Source organism: Chrysemys picta, chromosome 3, assembly GCF_011386835.1.
Source record: "Chrysemys picta bellii isolate R12L10 chromosome 3, ASM1138683v2, whole genome shotgun sequence".
NCBI lineage: Eukaryota > Metazoa > Chordata > Testudines > Emydidae > Chrysemys > Chrysemys picta.
Window position 1 is genome coordinate 128,115,675 of NC_088793.1, and position 21,338 is coordinate 128,137,012.

Here is a 21,338-nt window from a genome sequence, read left to right on the forward strand (position 1 = left end):
TAGATGACTCGCTTTGGAAGGAAAAGGCGCTGAAACTATAAATGTTGATATAAAGGTAAAAATGTGCATCTTTTCCCAAACACAGCTCTCATTCCTCTGAGCTGGCCATGGGTGGGATTTTATTTTATGTATTTATTTAGCTTTTTTAAACATGCCTCTCCAAATCTCTGTGCACATGTATAAATCATTTTTAAAATGCACACAATGATCACATTATAGTGAGGCTCCCCCACCCATCAACCCAACACCTCCCTCCTGGACCACCTCTCTAGTCAGCCTACCTCTCAGAAAGGGTTTTAAAATATATAGGCTTTGCACTGTGCCCTGAAAGTCAACAAATTCAGGCCCCTGTCAGAAAAGCAACAGGAGTAACCCCAGAGTTGAGGGCATTTCATTGACTATGCCTGCCCTGCTCCCCACCCCTAGCCCCTCACATTTAAATCTGGAGTCAGTTAGCTCACGCACCTCAGCTCAGCTGCCATGTAATCAGCAAAGGAGAAAGGAAGGACAGCCTTGTGTTTCACGCATTGTCCTAAAGCTTGGGGGATCTGGATTAAAATCCTAGCCCTGCCACAGACTTTCTTGGGCAAATCATTTAATCTATTTGTGACTCAGTTCCCTTCCTGTAAAATGGGGATAATCACATTCCCTTTCTCCTATCCTTTGTCTGTCTTGTCTATTTAGATGGGAGCATGGATTCTCTCTTCCTATGTGCTTACACAGCACCTAGCACAATAGAGACCTGAACTGGGTTGGATTCCCTAGATGCCACCATAACACAAATAATAATAAAAATAAAAATAGAGGTCTCGAGCTATTAAATATTTCATAGATCAAAACTAACTCCTTGAATTGCACCCAAGAATAAAGTGGAAGACATTGCCACACACTCCCAGCAAGAAACTCCTCCTAGTAAGTAGACAGCCACATCATGCAGTAGCTGAAGTTCGCTAGAGCTCACTAGATATAGCTTCCAGTAGTGTAGATTGCAGTAATCCAATCTGGAAGTAACAGGCATGAATAACTGTGGCAACTCGCGGTCCAAATTCTAAAGAATAGGTTGCAAGCTAATCAAGTGTAGATGGGACAAAGATTCCTTGGCCACTGATATCTGAACATCTAGAGGCAACTAAGATTCCAGAAAGACCCAATGCAGATCCATACTTCAGTCACATTTGGTCAATGTTCAGCCAGATAAGCATCTGGGGCTTGATCAAGGTGTGTGTTGTTAATTTAAAGTAATTTGTCTTGGCATCAAACCATACCAAGGATTAACTACCGTAATTGTTTTCTTATCTGAAAGTACAGCAATTGTCTAAATAGAGAATAGCCTTATTTAGATTTGTGCTGAAATACCAAGGTCCTGAAGTATAATCTGAAAGTTTACTCCATGATGGATTTTCATAGATCCCAGAAAGTGTTTTGCAAGAATATCACAGGTCACAAAGGTTGAGACTATCTTCATGGTAATTCCACACAAGAAGCAACAAGAACTACTAATATAGGGCTCCCTGGGTGCACAGAACAGTCCCTGGAAGCAGCAGGGCCATTCTATACTCCTGCCTGCTCAGTGTTCCCATGGACATGTTGGTCCAATGTCCTACATCTCCTGCCTCTCTCCAGGCTCCAGGAAAACATCCCTCAACCTTCCCACTTCCCAACCCTCTCAGTTCTCCCACCTGTATTTTAAATAGTTTTCAAATAAAAGGTTAAATTGTCCCCAAACAAGTTTTGAACCTGCCAAACTTGACCAAATACTTCTAGTGTCTAGCATCACCATGCTCAGTTAAAGCCCTAGCCTTGTTCTTTCACAAACCTCCCATGGAAGGGTGAAATCCAGCCAAGGGGAAGGGCAGGAACACAAGCCAGCCTGGACAGAAACCGTGCTGCTGAGCTTGCAGGCAGCTCCCTGCACATTTGCAGAATTCCCTGCCAGTATGAGAGGTGCTAACCCAGAACTGCAGCAGAAACAATCACTTCCTGTCACAAATATGGGCCAAAAGTTCACAAGGGGAAGGTGGCCTATGCCCATGTAATAATAGGGCCAGAACAGCAATATGTACCTTAAACTGGAAGAGGCATATACAGGTTTGGCCTGAATAGCAATCCAGTGTTCCCTTTCATGTCTTTACTCAACATCAGATCATTAAGGTTATTTGAAATACAGAATGTCACACACACCCCCATCAATATGTTGCAGTGCATTAAGGAATGCAGCACAGTGTGGTATGTGTTAAACTTGTTAGCCAAGCTAGTAGTATAACACCAATGGCTTTTCTACTGTGGTAATTAAGCTACATGGGCAGCGCCATGAAGCTGCAAACTGCAACCATGTGTGTGGCATGTCTCATGTTACTCACATGCATGCCACAAAAATGATGCAACTCCACCTCACGTATTTGAATGAGGAATTTCCATTCCATTGTGTTCAATTTAGTGTTGTAAGATAAAAATAAGAACATTATTAATTGGTCTATTGACCAGCCTTCTTCCAGAGAGGGTGAAAAAACCAAATCTGTGTAATGTACCTGATTTGTAGCTCTTGTGTTTGGACCCCCAGACATAGCTGATGGACATGGTTGGGAGGGAACACCTGTAGCAAAACAACTCCCTAGTTGACTATACAACTGCAGATGCTGAAGTATGCAAGGTATTCTAGCTAAGGTTAGTATCAGCAGGCAGTACTGTCATAATTTTCCTTCTACTTTCTTTTTATAGTATGGTTCCATGGGTTTTGGCATGATCCAATCTACTTTTGCTGACACTATTTCCCTTCTTGGTAATCTTCCAACACAAATAGAGAAGATCTGAAGATCTGCTCTGTATTGGCACAACAGATCATGCCATTATATCCTCATCTAGGTGAAGAGGGTTCTGTCAGTCTTTTAATTACATCAATTACTCTAGATTTCAGAACTCTGCCTTGTGGATCAGATAGTTTAATGTGGTCCTTGGTGTCTACATGGGCTTAATATTTACAAAGCTCACTCTTTGCAGGGGAATGAGGGAAGGGATGCCTGAACTTTGGCATCCTGGATGCCACCCTTCTGTTTTACTCTGAATGCACCGTGACATAAACCAAAACAAGATTTACACTTTCTCATACCTGTCCCTTCACCCACACACGTCCTGCCACTAACAAGGGAGCCATGGATAAAACTGATCACATGTTTGGATTTGCTCTCTACTCAGAATGGAAACATTAGCAATGAGATGTTTCCCCTCCTACTCCCTCCTCCCTTTTGCCATTCAGCAATGGTGGGAAGTATAGATCTGACTTATGTAGAGTTCTTGCCTAACCTGAGCAAAGGAACCTGCTTAAATGAAATGTGCCAAAACCATAGAAGGGTATGCCTTGATGCCTATGCTGCCTAAAGTAAGACACTCAACTATCAAGTCTACAAATGTTTAAAACACCCATCAGTACAGTATCTAAGAGCTAGATCCACAAATGGACTTAGGTACCTAGCTGACACTTTAGGCACCACTGAGGTCCTCAAAACCTCTGCTCAGCTGCCACCTAGCTCTGTAGATTGCCAAAGCCCCTAGGCACCTAAATTTCCACCATTACAATTCCCTTGGGGGCTGCTCCTTATTCCCTTGTTGTTTGCTTTGGCAATGAAACCATTTGCAACAAATATGAAAAGAAACAGCCCCTTGGTAAAGGGTATTAAAACGCATTCTGAATTAGAACACAAAATAGCTTTGTATGCTGATGATGCCTTGTTGTATTTGCAGGATCCAGAAGCCTCATTAAAATGTATAGAACAGTTGACTCCAGAATTTGGGCAGGTATCAGGCTTCAGAATAATCTACAATCAATCTGAAATTTTAGGAATTAATATTCCCCAGAGGGTCAAAACAAACTGTTGTCAGCTACATAAATGTAAACAGGCAAAGGAATTGTTAAAATATTGAGGAATAAATATTGCGGAGAAACATAAAAATCTTTTTAAGGCAAATTATCGTCCCTGTGGAATACAGAAATAAAAGACTTGGAGGAATGGAACAAATATGAAATCTCTTACCTAAACAGGTAACAATTAACATCCTCATAAAGTTACTATTTTTGTTTCAGTGCATCCCTACTGGTATCCCTGACGTGACATTAAAAACATGGGCGGATACACTATTAAAATGTATATGGAAATGGAAAATACAAAGGGTGAGTGCTATAGTTCTGTGTAAGCCTACAAAGTGAGGTGGACTAGCATTCCTCAATTATCATTATGGATTGAAATTAAAAGATGTGATTGACTGGGTTAACAATAGACCATCCAAACACTGGGTAAAACTCAAACAAGCTGGCAGACAAATATAGCTATTCATAGTAACTGTTGGGTTAAAAAGAAATATCACCCGTTCATCCAAACCACTGCAGCTTTGGACGATTTTTTTAAATTCCTGTTGCTGAGGTCCTCTCCCTTAGCTACTTTCATTAATAATCAGGAATTTATCCTTAGGAAATTTCAAAGTGGCTATTTGTTGTGGGTAACAGCTGAGATTACTCAATTTGGACAGCTGTTTCAGGGTACTGATTTGAATGATACCAACAGATATGTGATGTAAATAATATAAACAGTTGGTATTTTCATTATTTACAAACCAAATATTTTATTGTAAATCTGGACACAGGACAACTCTATCTAGTCTTTCAACCATATTTGAGGAGTTGATGCAGAAGCAAATTGGAACAAAAGCTTTAATTTCTAAGATACATACAATTCTGATTGAAAAAGATGTTGATGAGAAAACAACCCAGAGAAAAGATGGGAGAGGGATTTGGACAAAGAAATTGATCTGGATGAGCAGGTCTCTGTATGAGAAAGGGGATATATATCTTCAATTTGTGTGGTTCATAAAGAACATTTTAATAAATTATTGTATAAATGGCATTTTGACTCCAGTTAAGAACCATCAGATTTTTGCTGCTAGGGAGATGCTCTGTTAGAGGGGTTCTGGGAAAAGGGGAACATACTTGTACATATGGTGGTTATGTCCAGGAATTAGAGAGTTTAGGGAGGAAATTATTAAAAAGATTAATCTTATGACAAAATGCTGTCTTCCTAGAAATACCCTGGGCTTCTTACTTAATGCTCCAATACAGGATCTCTCTTATAAACAGAATGACAAATTAATTTCATTTTTTATTGTTAGCGTGAAGACTTTGAATTGTACATTATTGGAAAATTTTGACTTCTCCTGTGGAATTAATCAAATATGGAGTGTCTTTGTAGTAGAATAGTTTCATAACAAGTTCATATACAAGAGAAGTGCCAAAAGAGGATAGGTTTTTAGACATTTGGTCATCTTTTTTAGAGTACTCAGTAGAGAAGGTCTCCCCAGCCAGCAAGCCAAAATCTTTAGCCAGGTTCTTTGACTATTAACCTAATCCTTAATAAGTAATGTATGATGTACTATGTTAATGTTTTAACATAAGTTTGCCTTAATAAAATGTTTCAAAAATTCCCTAGGTGCATGCAAGGTCAATCAGCTAGGCATTCTAGGAACATACCTAACCCCACACAAAGTGGCTACAGGAGGAGTTGGTGCCCACTTTATAACTTTAAGCCTAGTGGTTAGAGCACTCACCCAGCATATGGGTTCAATTCCCACCTCTGCCTCATATGGAATAGGGATTTGAACTTGGGTCTCTCCCCTCTCAATACAATGCTTTAACCACTAGGTATTCTAGGGCAGGACTTTCTTAGCCTCTCTTGATGGAACTGTTCCACCACATATAAATAACTAAATATTCATTGGTGTGAGGGGACACTCCTAAGCGACACAGTTATACCAACATAACGACAGGACAGAGACTAAGTGCCCTACTGACTGGGCTAAAGTGTTATTCACACTCACTCTCCAGCCCAATTCATACTTTTTTTGAATCATAACCTACGAGGATTCATCCACAAAGCCCCTTTCAATGATATCTCTAATAGATTTGGCACCTAATAATTTCACTTTTTTAAAGCTTGTCTAAGGTCACACAATGAGCCAGTCAAGTAGTCAGGATTAGAACCCTGACACATGACTGCTAGGTTGCGTCTGTACTACAGCAGCACCAATGCAGCTACACCATTCGCAAAGATGCTCTAAGCCAGGGACGGCAACCTTTGCACGTGGCCTGTCAGAGAAATCCGCTGGCGGGCCAGGATGGTTTGTTTATCTGCAGCGTCTGCAGGTTCGGCCGATTGCAGCTCCCACTGGCGGCAGTTTGCCACTCCAGGCCAATGGGGGCTGCAAGAAGGGCAGCCAGCACATCCCTCGGCCCGCCCCGCTTCCCACAGCCCCCATTGGCCTGGAGCGGCGAACCATTGCCAGTGGGAGCCGCGATGAGCCCAACCTGTGGACGCGACAGGTAAACAAACCGTCCTGGCCCACCAATAGATTTCCCTGACGGGCCACATGCCAAAGGTTGCTGATCCCTGCTCTAAGCTGATGAGCGAGAGCTCTCCTGTCAGCTTAACAACTCCTGCCTCCAGGAGAGGTGGTAGCTATGTTGGTGGGAGCGCATAGCACAGTCCACACCAGCGCTTAGGTCAGCATAATTTATGTCAATCAGAGGTATGAATTATTCACACCTCTGAGTAACGTAAATTACACCGAAGTAATTTGTAGTGTACACATATCCCCAATCCCTTGCTTTAATCATTTGAGAACATTCCTTCATGGAAGTACATGGATATTTTCACATATATTAAATTTTCTTTCCAATTTCAGTAACTTTCTCCTTGGTAATTAGCTTTTCCCCAACCTACACATAAAGAACCAAAATTCTAAACCTGAGCAGCAGGGATAAAAGATCAGATTATCTGGCGGAAGCAATATTTTATTATATCTATTCAGCAACTTCATAGCAAAGTTTACAACAATTTGCTTTGTTTGTCACTCCCAAAAAATGCTCATAAGTAGCTTGTCAACAATTCCAAACCTTCCAGATACATGTTCTACCTCTGCCCCAATTCACACTAGCTTCAATGGAACCTATGCCATGGTTTGAGGTTAATATATGGACCTTGGGCTTCTTCATTTTCGGACTCAATTGAACAATGATAGTGTGAAAAAATATACGTACTTGTCTGGCTCCTCTGACATCCTTTGTTACGCAAAACATCCTCTACTGAAGTATCAAAAATTAAATGAATATTTTGAATTAGACCCTGTAATCAAAGAAAACAACTTTCAGATCAATTCAGCATTAAATTTATATCATTGGGGTTTTTGTATGTATTCTTCTCCACCTATCAACCTCCCCAGTTTATTGGTTGGATTTAATCACAGGTAAATACTCAAAAGTAACGTAGGGTACAAGCCATGAGAAATACATACTAAAAGTTAACTTTGATAACTTGGTTACATTATTATTTATTATACTAATGAAGTGCAAAAGCAAGTGGTTTTTTTTCAGAATGAGTCATGATAAAGTAATATTTGATTAGCTGTTTTCATGCTGCTGTCTTGTTGTGAGTTCAAATCTCTATTTCCACACAATTCAATTAGAGATCCAATTATCAGAGTAGAGGCTATGTAGCACAGTGGGTTGCACTGGCTTTTCAACTCCAGAGACAAGATTTCATGTTTGATTTCAGGTATAAAGAATTGGGTGGCTCAACCTAGCCCCTAAAGGACTTTGTACAAATCACTAGAGCAGGACAGGAGCTGGATTTTTCATTTTGCAGGAAAATCCACAATTTCAGAATGTTTTGCATTCTGAAATGGAACAAAATAAAAAAAATTGGAATTTTCCTTGAAACAAAATCCCGCCCCCCACACACAAATAAATCTTGGGTCAATCAAAACATTTCATTCCAATTTCGACTTTTAAAATTTTATTTTATATCAAAGAGATTTTTAAAAATGGAAACAAAGTCACTTAAAACTAAAAAATCAAAATGTCCTGTTCTGAAAAGTTTGAAATGGAATGTTTCAACCTTGTCTAAATGTTTGGGTTTTTTTTAATTTTCTTTTGAAATGAAATTTCATCAAAATTGACAAATTTCCATGAAACGTTTCACTTTCGCTGATCTGGTTTTTTCTGACAGAAAAAGGTCTCTTGGAAAATTTTTGACCAGCTCTAAAATTCACTGCAAAATATGGCATGCTGCTATGGGAAGCCTCACAAATGGGGAAAAGGGCTGTTGAATATTAACATGTTGCATGCGGAAACCTATTCAGAGATGGAGTGCATTTTGTATGGCTCTCGACTGTGCTATATCAGTCCTTCACTTTCATGAGCACTAAGATTCATATAATTCACCCCAAGCAATCAACTAAAAGACGCATTGGAGCAAATTCTGTTCTTTCATCCATGCTTCCCCATTGACTTTGGAGTGCATGTGGAAGTATAATTGGGCCCATTGTCTTCTAATATTAAATGTAGCTAAATTATTTACCTCATCACAGACCCTAATGCTTTCACATTACCTACCCTGAAATGGTTCTCTCGAATGGACCCCTTTGTCACATACATTCTACTGTTCTCTGCTTTCAGCTGCTCATAGAAAGGCTCCTCCAGGATGAAGCTGTCAATAAGATCACAACCAACATAGAGGCTGTAGTTCTCCCCTGTTACTTGCACTGTGAGGTTCTTCCAATGTGAGTCTGCTAGGTCCACATCTTCCAAGGAAATTACATTCTGGGAGCCATCTGCCCAATAGATAAGGTCCAGGGTATTGGCTCGGCCATTGGAAATAATCTCAAACTGTCTCTGAGAGATGCCAGGGCCCTCTAAAGCAATGATAGTACCTCTGGATTGCCTGTCCTGCCTTAGGGTGGCTGAAAGAATAAAGCCCTCATTTTTCCGGATGAGGTTGAGAATCTGTTTGAATTTCTCTGGATTAAATGGAGGTATATGGTCAAATCGGATGAAACGATATGCCGGGACGGTGGGATTTGGACCCCGAAATAATTTTGCTCCAATTGTCTTTCGGCTTATGTTACTGATTTGAAATAAGTCAAACGTAGTCTCATCTTCCTTGTTACCATCTGCAAAAGTCAATGGCATGTAGCAATGTGAATACAAAAATGGGCATAAGGGAAAATCAGCATGCATAGTACACCCAATAATTCTAATGATTTGATAGACACTAGCATGTTTGCTACCTGTTTGGCACAATAAGCCCATTACTTCCATCTGCTTGGAAGATAGAAGCACATGTGCTATATTTGGCATGGCACAATAAACAGCATTTCCATCTATTTAGCACTTTCATCTATTTGGGAACTTTATATGTAAAAAAAATCCTTAGTGAAAGTGAACAAAATTCCATATACATAACCATGCTTATTTTTACAAGGACAGGATTTCAAGCTACCTACTCTAACTCTCAGCAAAGAAGAATCAAATTATGAACACCATGTTACAAGAGGTTAACTCTCAAGAAGAGGGTAGAGTTACACCAGATATGAATTTGGCTCAGGAGGCCACATGGAAATGAATATCTGGCATTGTGCCCTTTTACACCCAGCCTGAATTCGATTTATAGAGATTTTCTTCTCTTTAAATTTCTGACAAAGCAGCGCCCATCCACCCAGTCCATTTAAGTCTCATATTACATACACATTACAGAAGGGAATCACTTAGCAATTAAGAATAGGTAAATTTAGGTCAATGTTCAGTAGGGGAAAACTATTTTTATATATTTATTTTGTCAGTAATAGATAAATGTTATCATCCAAATGTGCCAGTAGTAATAAGACTTATCTTAAAGTTTTTGTCTTACTTTGTTTATTTTAATCAGGTTTTCCTTAGATTATGTTATTACTGTATTGTCTCCAGTCATTTAGCTATCTCATTTTAAAGTCAACAGTTAGCTTTGCAAATTACTGTAATTTTTGCTTGCTTTCAAATGCCTCAAGCTTCAGGAAGTTGAGAAGTTTCAGGACTTACCCTGAGCATTTGAAGAAGCCCACAAAGTTAGCAAGACAATTAGCCACAACAGCCTGCTCCTCTGTAGCATAACTCCTATGAATAAACAAAAAAATCAGTTAGGAAAATGGTCTTTGTCTATAAGACCTTCAGATGCCTCATGGACTGTACTGAAAAAAAAAACTGTGACCATAAGCAATTCTGTTTATATGCAACAGCACATATTCACAGTATTTTTCTTCCTGTTTGTTTGTGGTTTTCTTGTTGGTTCATTTTAAGATGAAACAGGATATTTGTGATTAAGAGTTCTGCTGCTTATCCCTTATATGTGGTCATGCTCTTATATTTATGACATCACAATTGCATGCTCTGGACTTGATTTTTGACATCAAATGCAGAGCATGATGATTTCAAGTGAATTCTTAAAAATAAAGATCCTGTATTCATCCACATATCCTTAATAATAAAAAAGAAAAGATATACAAAAAATCTATACCATGTAAGCAGAATTTTCTTCAAGGTTTTTCCATGAGACATCATCAAGGCTTTAAGTGACAGGATAGACAGTATACTAGTTGTTCCATCTTAACTCCACTTTGAATCACAACATATAGCTGAATTATTTGCAAGATAATGGAATTTCTTGAGTTCTATTCAACTTTTTAACATGCCATTATAGAAAGTTACACACACAATATTTATTTCAATGCTGACTTTTAGGTAGATAGCATTCCCTTTAGGTATTCCTGTATGGTAATATAGATGTGTAAGCAGTATATCTGCATTTTCATCTAAACTTGTGTATGTGTACGCATGTCTGTTAAATAGAGCAAACCCAGTTTGCCAACTGCACCGTATAGATACACACATTTCAAGATACCAGTATGCTACCTTAATACTTTAAAAATGTCTAACCTAAATATCCAAACAACTTCAGGGACATTATCTTTTACACAAAGTCAAACTTTCAATATAAAACTATAAGTGTTTTCTGCTCAGGACATTACTAAAAAAACTATTTATCTGCAAATCTGGGGCAGTTAGCTAAAAATCCTACTTCAAGTACCTTTTGACAGATGCAACACCAGCCATTTACAAATATTTCCTTTTCTATCTAATGTACATATTATGGTAGATAGGATGCAATGACCAGTAGTATAACAAACGTGTTTACACCCCATTTCTAAATGCTGCTTCTGTAATCATATTATTTACCTAACTAACCATCACCAGGAAAGATGTCCTATAATCTGTTTGTGCAAAAAATAAATCTGTACTGTATGTGCACTATTCATGAATACTTGTTAACACGAAGGATTTAGGAGACAGAATTCCCAGCTATCATGACAGCTGAAAAGATAGTCGTCCAAAAGAAAGATGGATTGAATAACAGATGCTCTACTACTGAGTTAAGCAGACCTAAGAGGAGATGGAGGACAGACAGATAAGCAGACAGACAAATCCATCACCCATAGCTCATAATAGCAGTTTTCTGTCAATCGCGGCATTGTGAAATCTTAAAAGGTGTCCCCCCTTACCCGGCATAAAAGGATCTGCTGCTGCTCTTTTATTGTTAACGCTCCAAATCAAATCCAAAAAGCAAGAGAGCGGGAGTTATTTGAAAAAGCGAAGTGCAAACTCCAGGCTTCCTCGGGGCTGCGGAATCTGCTGTAGTCTGGCTGAGATTTCTTCCAGTGGCTTGCGAGGGGCTGCTCTCTGCTTTTATATACTCTCCATCGCGTGTACTGCTGTCAATCAGCCACACAAGGAAGCGCTTTTGAATTCATTCCTCCGCAGGAATGACATAATTCCCGTTTCTGATCTGACAATTTGCTCTCGTCTACCTGGAAGGCGATCCCAACTCCAGCCCCCCAGAACCATCCCGCCCCGCCCCTCTCCTTTTTCTGCAAGGGACGGTCCTAAATTGGGGCATGGGAGGAGCAAGACAAAGCAAAAGGGATGTCACTTTCTTACTTTCCCTAGTCTGCTGTCAGGACAAGAAGCGCCCTGCATTTCCCTCCTCTCCTGGGAAGAGGAGTCCAGCGCCTCCAGCCCCGGCTCTGATGAGTGTGAACGTGATGAATACGGAGTGTAGCAGTAGCCGCGCTCCATGTGATGAACAGGGGAAGACACCAGAACCCAAAGCCCTGCCCCAAAAGGCAGCTGAGCCTGTTATCTAGCATCCTTCACCCTGATCGCCCCTAAACGTCTTTAGTCCTGCACTAAAGAGCATCCCTCAGTTAGCGCAAACCTTCTCAGTCCGGCCAGAAATGAGCCTGGCTCTGCAATGCCCCTCGAATCGCCCCGTGCAATGACCACACTTCTCTCCCACCCAGCCAATACCCCCTTTCTTTGCATTACCCGGAACATTCATTTTTAAACACACGTCTCTAAAGGGGGGGGGGCTTAGAGCACTGCAAAAGTTGGGTGCCCCTTCAGTCATTTAAAACGAACTTGAAACTGATCTGGAGAAAGGACTGTTTGAAAACAGAAGGCAAGAAAGACAGAACTCGCGCAACTGAATCAGCTCTCGCCTCCTTGAAAAAAAAAAGCGGGGGGAGCGAAGTTAAGGGGTCCTTTCTGGTTGTACTTCTATTGACGGCTGCCCGGCGTTTTATTTTTATCACACCTCAGTCCTGTCCCCGCACACGTGGGAGCCTTTGTTTTCCGGATCTACGAGAAGATGAGCGCTACGCATGAATGACTGAAGCAGTGGGTTGTGTGTTTCCAAAGCAAACGGTTAGATGGCCAAAGTATTTTGTCTAGTATATGAATTAGCTGCGTACATGCAATGTAATTATCCACACACTTCATATAGCTGTGTGTGTTAGAGAGCCCGGTCTGAGGTTATGTAGCACGTGCTTATTAATGGGTTGCACTGCTATTTATGATTATATATTGTATGTATCCCAGCAGATCTCTCTCTTTCACACACACACACACACACACACACACACACACACACACACACACACACACACACACACACACACACACACACACCAAATGTATGCACTTTTTAAAAAAAGAAAGGGAAAGTCGTGTCTGACGTGAAATTCTTTTCCTCCTCCTAGCTACATTGGCTCCTTGGCAGCCGTACTAGCGGAATAAACCTGGCCCTCATTAGCTGGGTCGGTGGATGGCTGGAGGCTAGCCAGCAAAAGCCGCAGCTCTCCAACTCCAGTGTCAGGCTGTGGATGGGGGTCGAAGAAAGGGGGGGATGGATGGATGTTTCACTCCTGGAAACACTGGCACGTTCCGGGAAGTTGCAGAGCAATGTGACACCAGCGAGCTCATGATCCAGCGCGGAGACAAAGCCAGGGAAAATACCTCAACGTGCAAACACAGCCATGCTCCCAGGACATGGGGGGAGCTACAAGTAGGACATTCTTCACTTTCCCTCCCCCCCACCTCCAGTAACAATTTTGGGTTGATTTTATGAAGCTGAGTACCTTGAATAATGTGGCGGAGGAATTCACCTTTCCTTTTGCCATTGTTTACCTTTGATGCTGCGGGCGATTGATTCCTCTTTCCAGAGGCATTGTGATACTTTTCAAGACATTGGATATCTTCTCCACTGCTGAAGACCATTGAGTCAACAACCCCCTAAGCTATCCAGGGTATGTCTGTCCTGTAATGTAATGTAAGCCATGGGTTAGTAGAACTCCAATTAGCAGACCCAGCCTCTACACTCATTTGTAACTGCTGAACTCTTGAGTCCCAACCTGGCACTCCAGTGTCTACACTGCCTTATGTGAGCCTGAGTCCAACTCCAGTATAGCTGCCCTGCTCCAGGTCCCATTTACGTCAACAACAACCAATCTCCTATTATCATTATGGAAGCATCATCTGCTTTTAAATGAAACCCACTCCTGAAAGTGGGTCTCTCACAGGAAAGTTGAAATCTCTACACAGATCTACCTTCCTAGGCAACCTTCTGTTTTGAAAGACCAACTCAAAGTGGTCTCCAAACAATGACTATTATTCTACTCCACTTTGATTAGAAGACCCCATGCTTTAAGCAACAGGTTTTTTATTAGACACCTCACCATCCACATTGATTCTCAAACAATAGAGTGAATAGTCAGCGGTCTTCAGCACTCTTCCCAGGGAACAATATGAACAACATTTTGAAAACCAAGAAGTGGAAGATGGGGAGGCCAGGTGGTGGGGTGGGTCCATGACACTGACTCTGCCACTGAGCACCTGATCCAAAGCCCACTGAAATCAGTGGAAAGATTCCTGTTGGCTTCAGTGGGCCTGGGATCGGGTCCAAAGTGGTGTGCAAAATGAATAAGTTGGAGAACCACCAGTCTGTACCATGATATAGGAGATAGTATGATAGAAGTAAGAACTGGTCAAAATATGGAGAGAAATTATGAATATGTCATCAGCTATTTTTGTTGAAATTCAATTTCAGTGAAAAAAAATTGAAATTTCAAAATTAAAAAAAAAATCAGGAACATCTGTGTTTGAAATTAGACCCCAAAGCAAGGATCCCTGCCTTTCCCTTTGCCAGGGAACCTCTTCCCAGATTGGGCTCCCTCTACTGACCCATGCGAGAAGTGTAAACCAGGGAACCTTCCCCTTTCTTTTTCTCCCAGGAGCCGAGGGTGGGGAGAAGGGGAGAGGAGAGGAGAGAAAGCTGCTGTTTTTTCAAACGAAGGACAGACAAAAGCATTGGTTTCAAGTGACTTCAGAGTATCCTTAGTAGCAAATGGGATAATACAGCCTGTTTGTTGGTACCTTTATATAGTAACACTTTTTTTCAGTAGAAATTTGCAAATGTGTAAAAACTACATTTTAGTGGGTGGGTAAAAAAGGAAATAAATTCCATTCAGATTGTTTCTTACCAAGTACCATGTAATAAAGCCTCCTTTCAAAGTAGGCTCCGTAGCCTTTGTAGAACTCAAGGATTAATAAAATCTTCTTTCAAACTGAGCCATTTATATATAGGGTGATGATCTTTGAGAAAATTTATTTAAATTTAAAAGAGATTGGCTCCTGTCTATTCCACAACCTTGCAAATATTCACTATTCATTCTCCGCTTGACAACTTCAAAATGGCAAATGTCATCTTTAGTCCAAGAAGCTTCTTCCTGGAGAAAAGGGTCTACAGTACACTCCTAACCCTCTGCTGGCTGCTCACATGCACACAAAACCAGGGATTACAGCTAAACCTTTTCCACTTGCCTTCTTAAAAGGGTGTCTGTGTTAAACAATTGCTGAGTAAATTGTGAAAGTGTCTAATGCCAATGAGAGGGATTCAAAATCAAATCTACTAATATTTAGGAATATCAGAGATTTAACAGCAGGTCTCATATTAATGATTTCCTTGGGGTTTCCTTGTGTGTTGCTTTAAACCTTAACTACCGCATCACAGCAATTCCCCTTTATAACTCTAACCTAAGCACTAGCCATCGTCTCTCCCTTTCAATCTATTTCTATTGGCTGTTTTATGTTTGTTTGTTCTGCTCAGCCAAGAATTCGAGCATCTTCATTTTGGATCAGGTGAGGATCATGACATTCAGAATGGATTACTGCAAATCACTGTAAGGTATCACAGAGACATGCACTGGGCTATGCTGGGGCCCTGGTCCTGCACTGACTCAGAAGGACAAAGATTATGGAAGATTAAACAATGCTTAAGATGGTGAGTAGGAAAACGGTGCTGAAGTTAGCGCTATAGGCACAGCAAGTAAACTCTGGACCCTGCTCAGGCTGGCTCATCATGGGCCATGTTGTGACAGGTACTTATGTGGAAGTGCACATGGAGGAGTGCTAAAGGAAGCCAATCCCCTTGTGTGTCAGGTACAAGGGCTCTACAATGCAGTCCCTATACTCATAGCAAGAAAGGGAGAGAAGAGCACTGAGCACTTGCCCTCTGAAAATCAGATCCCTTTGAGATGTGAATTGAGGCACTCCAAATAACTAGTCAATTTTAAAAATCAAGGCCCTGCCAATTTAGTTACTAATTTTGATTTCAACATCCTAAATCTATTTCAGTATTACATGGTATTTTCTTTTGGGCAAAACTGTATCTCCCACTATGTTAGATGTCTTCCTGCTTTCCAGATGGAATCAGCTATTATTGTCATTGAATAAATTCATCAATATGCAAGTCTAAAATGAATTACAATTAAAGGTCATTTGGGTGGTGTAGGGAGCCAGGGTGGCTTCCCTCCGACCCTGAGGGTAAAGTGCCTTTCCCTCAGCCTGAGTGGGCGGGGCCAGCCCAAGCTCGCTCCACCCCCCAGAAGGGGAGGGGTGGAACAGGAAGTATAAAGGGCGGGGCCCTTAGCTCAGTGAGGGCAGCACCAGGGAGGGAGGCAGACACAGACCGTGGGCTGCTCCCTTCAGAGCCTGCTGCCACACCAGGGGAGGCCCTGGACCCGTGGAAACCTCACCTGGAGGACGGACTGGGGCTGCCAGGACTGCCTGCTGCCGAGTACCCAGAGGAACTGGAGGAGCCGGAGGGGGAGCGGGAGCTGCCAGCAGCCGAGTACCCAGAGGAGCTGGAGGAGCCTGAGCCTGAGGGGGAGCCGGAGCTGCCAGCAGCGGACTACCCCGACGCACTCACGGGACCAGAGGGATTCGGGCGAGCAATTGGGTAGGAAGTAGCCCAGGGACAGAGATGCACAGTGGTGAGTCTATGTAGCGGGACGACCCCGCTGACCCAGTGGTGGGACCCTCGTTCTGCCACTGTCAGGGCCCTGGGCTGGAGCGCAGTGGTGTAGGGTGGGCCTGCGTTCCCCTACCCGGCAGAGCCACGCCGGGACCTTAGCCGGCGCTCCCCTGCCTGAGGGGCGCGCTACTGACCTTAGCCGGCGCTCCCCTGCCTGAGGGGCGCGCTACTGACCTTAGCCGGCGCTCCCCTGCCTGAGGGGTGCGCTACAGACTCTGGCTGGCGGCTGCCCTGCCGCTAATTCCCCGCTGACGGAGGCGTGACCCAGGCCGGCCAGTGACCTCGTAGCTCCCCACCGCCCCCTAGCGGGTAGGTGGGCCGACGCCGATCACAGGTGGTTATTGTGTCTCGGCTATTTTTGTTCCTCTTTTGGGGATAATTTTAATAATGATTTGGTCAATAAATATTTTCCATGACAGATCCCTTGAGTTGCTTCATCATGTTTATAAGGTTATCCTATGAGAGTACACATGGCAGAGGGTTACAACAAATAAAAACACAAGGAACAATGTGACGTGCAACAAAATAAAGGTCTTTTTACAATTTAGTAGTTTTGTGAGCATAGAAATAAAATGGAAAGGTTGGTGGAAAATGGAATAGAAAAATGCTTCAGCTCCAGCACTAACTTCAATGATCATTGGATCAGGCCCTAAGAATGTGAAGGGAAAACCTGTTACATATGGGAGGTACACACAGGGAGGGCTTACAGGACTGGGTGCTATAGGTGCACATTTAAGACTAGATTCTAGCCTCCTCGACCTCAGAAAATACTCATGAAAGTTAGTGAATAAAGATCCTGGCCCACTGAAGCCAATGGCAGTTTTCCCAGTGACTTCAGTGAAGTCAGGATATCGCCCATTGTGAAATGTATTATGAAATGGCATTAGTGCGCTGGATGCAAGTAGAGATTTTTAATTAGCTGTCAATGATATTATGCTTATGGTTAGAATGCCAAGGGGATAAACAGGTCTCACTCCACCTTATTTTTTACTGCCCACTACAAATTCATAATAACGGTGGGCCTGATTCTGCAACCTTTACTCATATGAATTAGGACTTACTCACAAAGTAATTCTTTTGGCTTCAGTGGGACTCCTTTTCTGAGTAAAAGTTGCAGAATTGGACCCAGTATTAAGCAGAAACAATGCATTTCATAGGAGTTCTTGAGGTCCAAAGGTTACTTTACTTGATTTTCAGCATCATGCTTAATACATAGACGATAGGAATTGGCCACAATTGATCTGACATATAATAAACAAAAAACAACCACAGAGCAACAAAACCTAGCTCTTATATAGCCTTTTTTCATCTTTAGTACTCAAAGTGCTTACAAAGGAAGCCAGAATCATTATCTCCATGTTACATATGGGGAAACTGAGGTACAGAGAGGTTAAAACGGCTTGCCCAAGTCACCTAGAAAGTTGTGGCTGTGCTAGGAATAGAATGCAGGTTTCCTGAGTCCCAGTCCAATGCTCTCTTCACTACACCACATTGCCTTCCCTCATCTTATATCACAGTCCCACATCAGTCTCCAACATTTGTCCATACCACATGCTTCAAAGGAGGATGCAAAACTTCCATAAAAAGGACAATTATGCAATAACATGCCCAAAGAGACGATTTAACAGAACATAAGAATGGCCATACTGGGTCAGACCAACGGTCCATCTAGCCCAGTATCCTGTCTTCTGACAGTGGCCAATGCCCGGTGCTTCAGAGGGAATTAACAGAACAGGTAATCATCAAGTGATCCATCCCCTGTTGCCTATTCCCAGCTTCTGGCAAACAGAGGCTAGGGACACCATCCCTGCCCCACCTGGCTAATAGCCATTGATGGACCTATTCTCCATGAACTTATATAGTTCTTTTTTGAACTGTGGTATAGTCTTGGCCTTCACAACATCCACTGGCTGAGACTTTAGCCTTGTCCGCACCACAGGTTTTTGAGAAATCTCTCACCATTGCAGTTCTACCATAGGTAACAACAGTAACAGCATTACTCTAGATTTGGCAGAGGTGTTTTTACCACCATCTCATCTAGATATGCTCTGAGCAGGTTTAAAAGAGCTTCTTCTACACCAGCTCTCCTACTATTGATCTTAAAGGTCATGAGCTGCCCGGTATGGTAAACACGAACCTTCTGCAGCCTGGATGAAATTAATCCAGAGTGTAATACCGCTGACATCCCGTGTTGTTATACCAAGAATTAATCTGGCTCATGCAATTTAATCTTCACCAGATCAAAGGTCATTGAAGTATGGTCTTCGGAGCTATTGGTCATTTCAAAAAACAAATGACTGAACTCAATATATTGGTAACTGAGTAAAATTGTATGGCCTGTCAAGTCAGACTAGATGATCTAATGGTCCCTTCTGGCTTTAAAAATCTACTAATATAAAAACATCCTCTCCAAATGGTACAGCAACAGCTGAGGATTTATGCTTTAGTACCACTGCCACATTTCAGATCTGGGGCTTAGGTGTTAAAATGTTAATTTGTTTGGCTTTACAAAATAAGAACAAATAAACTAGATAAAATGTGGGAGGAGGGGATTGTCAAGCGAGATTTAATTTCCACAATCCAGTGTCAATCTGGGCCACAAAACTAAGATATCTGACTACAGAGCAGACTGTGACACAGCTATACAGTTTCTGAATGAGTTTGTGCTGCTATCCAGCAATATTTGAGGGGAAGGGTAGGTGTTCTTCAGATGTCCCTCTGCAACTACTCCAGTTAAAAGATTAATGTGGATTTTGGATTACTGGAGTAGATTATTTTACATGCTAGGGGTCTTTGCCCTTGATGAGGATGGAAGTTGTTTTTACTAAAGTGGGGTATATGATTAATTTACCCTCTGGTACCGGAGGAGCAGGGGGAGGCTAAACGTTACAAACCTAAACAGATTTCCATGTTTGTCTTTCTTTGACACATAGAGAGAAGTATTTCATTTCCAACTCTCTCTAAACTATTTCTGGAAGCTAAATGTATCCAGCCATGAGTTAAAATAGTAACTCTGTGAACTTGTATAACACCTTCCAGCAGAGGATCACAATGTGCTTTACAAACATCAGCTAGCATATCCTAACCACACCCTTGTCAGCAAGAAATCATATTACCCCCCGTTTTACAAATGAGAAAATTGTGTCAGAGACAGATCAAGGCCTCAGTCCAACAAACACTTAAGTGCATAAGTAATGCCATTGAAGTCAACAAGACTGCTCATGTGCTTAAAATTAAGCATATGCCTGAGTGCTTTGCTGGACCGAGGGGGCCTAAAGGCTAGACACAAAAAGATGTAGGCACCTAATTGTCACTTTAGGCACCTAAGTCCAAAATCTAGTCTTCAAAACCCCTACTCAGCTGCTGCCTAACTCTGTAGGTACATAAATCACTTAGGCACCAAGGTAATTGCCAGTAAAGTCCCCATGCCTAAATTTCTGCTGGTGGGCATACACAAAGCCACCTAAGTCCTGACATCACCAAACTGCTTGGCAGCCAGCTTATGCTTAAGTCTTGGCTGGATTCACAAATGAGGCGCTCCCCTGCCTATCTCACCTGTAGAGCCCGACCTAGTAAGCCTTTTCTGAGCATGTCTAACCCACACTCCATCTTATTATGTTATACCCAATAACCTAGTGGCTAGAGCACTCACCGATGATGTAGGAGACCCAGGTTCCATTCCTTACTTTATCTGAGCTGAAGCAAAGATTATAACATAGGTTTCCCATCTCCCACCTGAGTGCCCTAACCACTAGTTTATGGGGTATTCTGCAATGAGCCTCTCTCAATCTCTCATGTTGGAGCTGTTCCACTTTGTATAAAATACCTAATGAGCCAATAGAGCAGAAATTGGAATCTGGGTCACCCAGATACATATGCTAACCACTAGGCTATCGTTCTCATTCGCTCTCGGACCCAATGAATAAGTATTTTAAGAGGAGGGCGCACCTTGGCTTTTCGCAAGGAAAGGCTGACCTGGCTTACGCACCTAACTCCAACATAGATTTTATGGCTGTGACTCTGGAGTAGAGATAAGCAGCACCCTCTAGCCCAGAATTAGGTGCCTAAGCTCCTTTGAGGCATCACCTATCACCTCAGAATTTCCTACTGGCTAACTTCAACAGCTCTCTACTCACTTCGCTGGTTTCTGTGAATCCCTTTCTTAGGCACCGAACTTTCCCCATGCATTGTTTAGGGAATTCAGCACTGTGAATTCCACTGGACCTAAATGTTAGGTGTTGCAACATGGCGCCTAAGTCTCCTTTGGGTATTTAGCCATAAGTGACTTGACTAAGACCACACAATAAGTCACTGGAGGAGCCAGGAACAGAGCTCAGAACACCCGACTCCAAGTCCCATGCTTTAACCTCCAGACTATCCTGTCTCCCTTCCTTAAAGTACACATAATAATGAATATTTACCCACAAACAAATAGTTAAATATTTTCTTATCCTCTTTGTTGGATTTTTCAGATTTTTTTTCCACCAAGTCTGCACCACAGAACACAGCAGGGATGCCAAAAATTTTCAGCATACAATAAGGAATACTCCCCCGCTGAGAGAGCATGCTATGCATATGCGTATTGGAAAGGCTCAATGGATCCCACATTGTTGCTGTGGATTCTACAACATATTTTCCATTAGTTTGAGTGGTTTTATTATTCCAATTCATATTTTTATTATACTTTTGCTACATAGGTCCTCACTCTACCATTAAGACAGTGTGCTGTATTCAATTATATCCGTTGATGGCAGTGTCCATCACTATACTGTAGTCTTT

The 21,338-nt window shown here is 42.0% G+C and overlaps 1 protein-coding gene across 2 annotated transcripts in view; it reads right to left on the bottom strand.

Annotated features, from left to right (window-relative positions):
* THBS2 (thrombospondin 2) overlaps window positions 1-11,939 on the bottom strand; it is a 47,614-nt gene extending 35,675 nt beyond the window's left edge. Inside the window, exons 1-4 of one of the 2 annotated variants that reach the window (XM_005303951.4) lie at window positions 11,413-11,939; window positions 9,896-9,970; window positions 8,435-8,991; window positions 7,082-7,166 (exon numbers count right to left, since the gene is read on the bottom strand). In XM_005303951.4, the coding sequence (XP_005304008.1) occupies window positions 7,082-7,166; window positions 8,435-8,991; window positions 9,896-9,970; window positions 11,413-11,419 (724 nt within the window). In that variant the 5' untranslated portion in view covers window positions 11,420-11,939. The remainder of the gene's footprint in view (window positions 1-7,081; window positions 7,167-8,434; window positions 8,992-9,895; window positions 9,971-11,412) is intronic. The other variant, XM_042848297.2, reaches the window with a different exon arrangement.
* Window positions 11,940-21,338: the final 9,399 nt, after the last annotated feature.